This window comes from Mustelus asterias, chromosome 13 (assembly GCF_964213995.1).
Source record: "Mustelus asterias chromosome 13, sMusAst1.hap1.1, whole genome shotgun sequence".
Classification (NCBI taxonomy): Eukaryota; Metazoa; Chordata; class Chondrichthyes; order Carcharhiniformes; family Triakidae; genus Mustelus; species Mustelus asterias.
This window is the reverse complement of record NC_135813.1, coordinates 108,201,465-108,208,855: the sequence shown is the minus strand read 5'-3', so window position 1 is coordinate 108,208,855 and position 7,391 is coordinate 108,201,465. Positions and strand designations below refer to the sequence as shown.

Here is a 7,391-nt window from a genome sequence, read left to right as displayed (position 1 = left end):
GGTGGTAAGTGAAGGAGTAGGACTAATTAGGGACCATAAAGGGGATTTACGTATGGAGGCAGGTGGCATGACTGAGGTGTTAAATGAATACTTTGCATCTGCCTTTACCAAGCAGATCAGGAAGCAGATCCTGGCCAGGCCATGGTGACAGAGGAAGCACCTCTGTCACTAGAAGGTGAATTAAGGTCAAACTTAATAAGTTTGGATAACTTGTTGGTAGTTAAAGTTGACAAGACACTGGGACTGGATGAGATGCATCCAAGCATATTGAAGAAAGTGAGAGTGGAAATTGCATTGGCCATAATCTTTTAGTCTTACTTAGACTCAGGGGAGATGCCAGAGGACTGGAAAATTGCAAACATTATGCCCTTTTCCAAAAAGGGCTGTAAATATAAGCCAATATTAAACATACAAACAAATAGCAAGAGTTGGCCATTCAGCCCCGTGAGCTGCTCCGCCACTTAATACGATCATGGTTGATCTGATCTGTGGTGGAGAAGCTTCTGGAGACAATTATTCAGGCTTGACTGAATAGTCAGATGGAAAGATATGGATTGATCAGAAAGAGCCAGCATGGATTTTTAAGGGAAGATTGTGTTAAACTAACTTGCTGGAGTTTTTGAAGAGTAACAGAGAGGGTTGATGAAGGTAGTGCTGTTGATGTGGTGTACATGGGTTTCCAAAAGGCATTTGATACAGTGCCGCACAACAGATTTGTGAGAAATGTTATCACTCATGGAATAAAAGGGACAGAAGCAATGTGAATGCAACATTGTCTGAATAACAGGAAGCAGAGAGTAATGGTTAATGGATATTTTTCAGGCCAGAGGAAGATTTGTAGTGGAGCTCCACAGGGGTCGGTATTGGAACCCTTGCTTTTCCTGATATATATTAATGAACTGTGCAGGGGGCAATTCCAAAGTGTGCAGATGATACAAAATTTGGAAGCTTTGGAAACTGTAAGATGGACAGTGTAGAACTTCAAAAGGACATAGGCAAGTTGGTGGATTTGGCAGATAGGTGACAGATGAAGTTTAATGCAAAGAAGTGTGAAGTGATTCATTTTGGTAAGAAGAACATGGAGACACAATATAAACAAAGAGGTACAACTCTAAAGTTGTGCAGGAGCAGAGGGACATGGGTGTATATTTGTATTACTATTAGAAGTGGCAAGACAGGCAGAGAGAGCAGTTAATAAAACCTAGCATTCATTAATAGGGGCATGGAAGTGTTCAAAATCGTGAGAGGACTGGACAGAGTAGATAGGGAGAAACTGCTCCTGCTTGCAAAAAGATTGAGAATGAGAGGGCATAGATTTAAAGTTATTTTCAAAAGAAGCAAATGCGATGTGAGAAAAAGATTTTTCAAAGAGTGAGTACTTTGTTCTGGAATGTACTGCCTGGAAGCATGGTGGATGCACTATCCCGATAAAGTCAATTATTATCTACCTCATTATTTACTGCATTTCTGAATTTTGTAAAATTATGGTTTTAACACAAGTTCAGGTCATTAATTTACAGAGAACAATTGTCCCAACATCTTGGGAGATATCACAGTATGTTTTCATTCAACCTGAAAGACTATTACTCTTTGCTTTCTGTCTTTTTGCCAATGTTGGATCCACTGTCCCTTTAATCAGGAATTACTTCCTGCTTGCAACTGTTGTTTTCTCAGTCTGTACAGGGATAATTGAAGTCTCCCATTTTCACTTTCTAAAAGTTCTTGCATCTTTCTGCAACTTCCCTGCAAAGATGTTCCCTTATTTCCTTCTATTTGGTGATCTTTAGTATATACCCAGCTGTGTATATTGTTCCTCAATTTTAACTAACCAAAAAGATTCTGTTGTTAAACCCTCATATACATTATCACCTACTATTGCTGTAATAGTGTGTGGCATTTAGAGACACCTCTCCTACTCCAAAGGCATGTTCGGGGTGGGAGGTGGGGTGGGGGAGGTGCATGCGAGCAGATGGGAAGATGTGAATTGTGGATTGGAGATCCTGCCTTTTTCCAATTAAGTCCAGAGTGGGAAGGCATGTGGATGGACTTGCTGCCTGGAGGTCAACTGAGGCTTCATCCTGCTGCCACTGGTAATTACAGCAGCAGCAGGTGGGGGACTTACTATTTGGGGAGGCCATACAGCAAACCCTGTTGTGTTTGTCTGTAGTCTTCAGGGGCATGGTGGTTCCTTGTTCTCAGGGACTCTGCTCTCAGTCCAGGGTCCCAGCATTGGGAAGGCTTGATCCCACAGGTCACCACCTGCCCTTGCTGTTGACCCCCTTGCCCCAAGGCTGGCATCCTCTCCGGCCATACTTACCTGCTTCCAGAAGGTCCATCGCAGATCCTCTGGGGAGGCCCCAGTGCAATGCTGGCAGTGGTCCCCATTCTGGCTGGCGCTGCCAGTACTGGAGAGCTGCCAAGCTTTGACTGGCCTGAAGTTCTCATGGGTGGATTTTTCATATTACTGGGGATTTAGTTCACTGGGAGACTGGTGCTGTCCAGGTAAGTGCCCGATTAACTTGGAGTAGTACTGGGCATCCTCTGGAATGGCAATACAGAGCTCCCACTGGTTCTCCAAATGGTGGGAGGGGCACATATTTATATTCATGCAGTATCATTGATCAACACTGTAACCCCCTTTTTATCCTTTTTCAAATATATTGGAGCCTAAAATATTTCACTTATGATTCCTTTCAGCTAGGATTTTGTTATTGTTTCTATATTATAATGCCTGCAGGTTACCAACTCATTTGGCGTCCTCTGTCCATTTACACACACATACTCTAAGCTTATCCTAATCTATCTTGCAATTTCCCCATCTGAGCCCACGATTTTTGAACTACTTTTTATTCTAATGCTGTTTGTCTCTTCCATTTCTTTGTGGTACAACTTTTAGTTCCTTTCTAATGTTTCATCCTGGTGCTTCACCCCCTGCTTAATTAGTCCTGGTATGTTGACCGTGACCCACTGCTCTGAGAAAGACCCAGTCATGGCCTTGATGGGGGCAGAGATTGGCATTGATCTCTGATAGACCCAAGGGTTGTCGTTATCACAGTTGTGAGCTGGATGCATGTGGGTGGAAAACTCAGGAATGTAGCAGAAGGAAAACTTGAGGTTAAAGGTTGTTGGGCAAAAGGAAAGGATGGGGAAGAAAACACTACTGCCAGCTAGCTATGCTTTCAGATCAGCTACATTGCAATGTTGAGTCAGAAAACTGAAGAAAGCTGCAAATTCACGGCTGAATTTAGGCTGAAGTGCTGTCTTTCAAATAAAATGTATACCAAGGACTGTCCATATGGACGTAAAAGGTCCCATGGCGATATTCAAAGGGCAGGGAAGATTTCCCAGTGTTCTGGCCAACATGTATCCTTCAATCAACACACCAAAAACACAAATAAACAGGTCATAATTGTAGTTCATGGGAGTTTCCTGTGGACACCTTCATTATTTGCGTAATAGTGACAGCAATGTATTGGTTGAGAGACATTTTTCATAGAATCATGGAATGTTTACGGCACAGAAAGAAGCCATTTGGCCCATCACGTCTGCGCCATTTTTGGATGTCCCGAGGATATGAAGATCAATATATAAACACAAGCTTGTTTTTGTCATGACGTAAATCAAAACTGAAGATGAGAAAACAGCAATGGTTGGAAAATGGTTCCCTTTCTAAATAAATTCCATCTGATTTCTAACAGAAAAAAGTATCACACAGAGAAAATCTCCCAGCAATGCAACTACATGGCATATAACCAGGTAGAATGGGAAGCTGATGATTGCAGGAGCACGAGTGCTCAATCTAATCTTGATGTGTGGAATATTACCAAAGAATTGAAATTTAGTGTTTTGCCATCCACTGGTGAAATTTGAACAGGCTTGTTCTTACTTCTCCTAAGATAGGCTCCTACCACTTTAATTCCGAAATTTACTGAAACTCCCAAATTTCTCTGCCTGGGCCTGTGGTGCATCAGCTAAAGCATCAAAATAATCTTTGGAACATCTTGAAATTTCATAGAATCCCTACAGTGCACAAAGAGGCCATTTGGCCCATTGAGCCTGCATCAACAACAATCCCACCTCGGCCCTATCCCCGTAACCTCATGTATTTATCCTGCTAATTCCCCTGACACCGAGGGGCAATTGGGCATGGCCAATCCATCTAACCCGCACATCTTTGGAGTGTGGGAGAAAACCGGGGCACCCGGAGGAAACCCATGCAGACACATGGAGAATGTGTAAACTCCACACACTGACCCAAGGCTGGAATCGAACTTGGCTCCCTGGCGTTGTGAGGCAGCATTGCTAACCACTGTGCCAACGTGCCGCCCTCATATGGAGTCCACCCTGAAATCCTATAAAAGGTGCAAATATTCCTCGATTTTCCCAGTTGCTTATCTTCCTCAACCTATGTTGGTGATTTAATTAATGAATAATGTTGATAAATTTTCAGCCATTTAAATCTGCAATATAGTATGAAACAGTTTCTTCTAACTGTAGCAGAGACGGAGAAGCTTCTCTTCTTTGATATGCAAAGGATACAGCAAACAGCTCAGGTGTTTAATCTGGTACTTAAAATGAATCACTTCACCAGAGCCCAGAGGAATGCAACAAACATATGTGCAAATCCTGAAGTACAGAAAATGACTTTTTCAGAATAAATGACACATCCAGTTTATCTGTAAGAAAAGGTCAGTATATTTATGGATTGCTTTATAAAAGGTACTATCATACATTGTTACATAGTAATGAATTCACAAAAATATGAAGAAATATTTACAAGTAAAACACAACCACGGAACAGTTTCACTTTCATCAAAATGAGACACTTAACACCAGTTTCTATTTGCACAAAACAAAAACACTCAAATTCATTTGATTCCATCTGGAAATTTGCAAGCACAAAATAATTCCTACATCACCAAAACAGAAACTGTAATGAAACAAAAACCCTAGAGCTAACAGGTGGATTTCTTGTTCTTTCAAACCTTTTCACACCTTGACCCCACACCCCACTTTCTTGAAGAGAAAAAAAAACCCCAAACACTTTCAGGTTTAACCCTTTCACGCACCTCTTCCTAGTTACAACCAGTCACAGGACAAGCTTGTTCCCAGCAAAGTGATGAAGGAATTGTATTCGGTCAAGTGTTAAAGACTGATAACGGTGACAAGATAGCTACAGAAACATCATAGGTTTATGAATAAATATATTTTTGAGTAATGATTTCCATGAGAAATTATAATTTATTTGTGCCAGAATGATTAAATACAGTGATGATCAGAGAGCTACTGTACATACATTGGTTTACGAGGATATAAATGTCCAGGGAACAATCAAATTAAATCTGGTAACCTGGTATCTATGAGTGAAAGGGTTAAAATAACAGCATCTGTACAATATTAGGAAAAAACAAGCAAAATGAGCTGATTTTAAAATAATAACCCTTTATTAGGTACCGAGTGTCCCTTACAGTGTTTTTGAGAAAAGAAATTACAGTGGATATTAAGGAGGAACTAAAAAACGTTGCTATCCAGTTTATGATTGGCTAACACACATATAAGGGATGCCTTTTTTTTCTCTAATTTCTGTACACTCCTTCCTTCCTCCAAATAAATACAATTTGCAGCAGTATCAGAGATGAAAAAATCTGACCTTTTAACATTTTCACTGTATTCCTTAATGCTTCCAATAAATCTAGGTAATTGATAGAGGTAATATTTATACAGAATTTACATGATACAAAGCTTGACACAAGCTGAAAAAATTGCTACCAGCTCATTGTTAAACATTTCTTTTTAATTTGCCTCCTCTAGTCAGAGTTGTATTTCAACAACCCAAATTACAATATTCACTTTCTTAATAAATTATTTACAAGCTTTGAAGTACAAAGGAACCAGCAAAATTCTTTTTTTTTATTTGAAAGGATATGTTTCTACAAGAAACAATGTTCAGAGAGGAGAAACCTGGGTGCGCTATGTACAAGATGAAAATTGAGCTCAAAAAACTTTTTTTTTAAATGTTTACATGTTTGAAATGATCCCTGAAAACTTCACAAAAATTATAAATGAAATTTGTTGTGAAAATTCTGTCAGAGGTTAGAAAGTTTTTTTGTGTGTTTTTTTTCCCGTAGATAGAAATTATTTTGTACAATATAAACAACAGGAAGAGAGCTCTCTTGGCTAAGGATACCCACTAGAGCACAAAAAACCCTGGAATTTTATACAGAGAAGGTGATTACCAATAGTCACGTGCAAGTCTGTAAGCGAATAGTGCACAAAGCCTCCATAGGCCAAACCCTAGTGCATTAGCACAAAAATAAAAATTTGCTAAGCCAGCATATCTACAATTTGCAAAAAAAAGTTAACATTAAAATATGTAAAAGGAAAATAAGGGGGATTAAAGCATTGAAAAAAAGCACCAAACGTAGGCTAAATATACAGGATGCTACTGCTGAGGCCATAGATTCCCATCAACTACTTGAATTACTTGCGTAGAAATGTCTTTTCAGCTGCAAACCATAAACCTTTTCAAGTATTCAATGGCCATTTCTTCGCATTTTCTCTTTTTAATGTAATGTATAAAAGAACTCAAAAGAAAAAGTAGCAGCATTCACTTAGGCGAAAGGAAGAGTGGGGACCCTGCTCCACTGCGTGGGACCTGGGAGGAAGAACTAGTACTGTACTAGTTTACTGTGACATGAAGTGGTAAACACCTTTCTTTCCAGAGGAAGAGCACCTGAATCCTAAATGCAGTCCCAACACTGATGTGCGTTTTAGCCTTAGGTTCAGAAGAAGTGCGAATCGTTGGTTTGGCAAGTGCAACCACATCTAGGTTACTGCTCTCAAATAGAGCATTTCAGATCAGCCCCTTTCAATTGAGGGTTCCTCTACAGTGTTCTGCACCACACAGACATGGAATTTTCACATCTTCAATGGGGAATTTGTAGTCATACGTGATCTCCTCATTCACATTTATCTGCTGTTTGGAGTAAATCACTATCTTCTTTTGCGACTCCACTGTGATAACTTTAGCGTAGCAATTAGGCTGTTTATAGAGAAAAGGAATGCACAGTTAGGAAGGACAGTACAATGGTTTTGTCACCAAGTTTATGTCTAGGATTTCTTTCTTAGTCTAGATTAGAGGTCGAAGACACCTTCAGTTTTAACACATATTTCTTTAGTCCCAATACTATTCTCTCAACATGAAGAAATCTTCCATCAACAATTTCCAAAAATCATTGTTGTGTTGAACATTCATGTCTAAAGTCAATTCAGTTGACTCCTGATGTGTTGGAAAAGCCACTGGCTTAGTTAAAATTTAAACTTGAGCTCAGAGTTCAAGGAGTGATGTTGTTGTATGGCACCCAAATAATTACAAGATTCTAGTTTCACAG

At 39.7% G+C, this 7,391-nt stretch overlaps 1 protein-coding gene across 2 annotated transcripts in view; it reads right to left on the bottom strand.

Annotated features, from left to right (window-relative positions):
• Positions 1-4,667: 4,667 nt before the first annotated feature.
• Positions 4,668-7,391, bottom strand: part of setd1ba (SET domain containing 1B, histone lysine methyltransferase a) — a 191,686-nt gene continuing 188,962 nt past the window's right edge. For both annotated transcript variants that reach the window (XM_078227511.1, XM_078227512.1), the window contains one exon: positions 4,668-7,042. In XM_078227511.1, coding sequence (XP_078083637.1) covers positions 6,869-7,042 — 174 coding nt within the window. In that variant the 3' untranslated portion in view covers positions 4,668-6,868. The remainder of the gene's footprint in view (positions 7,043-7,391) is intronic.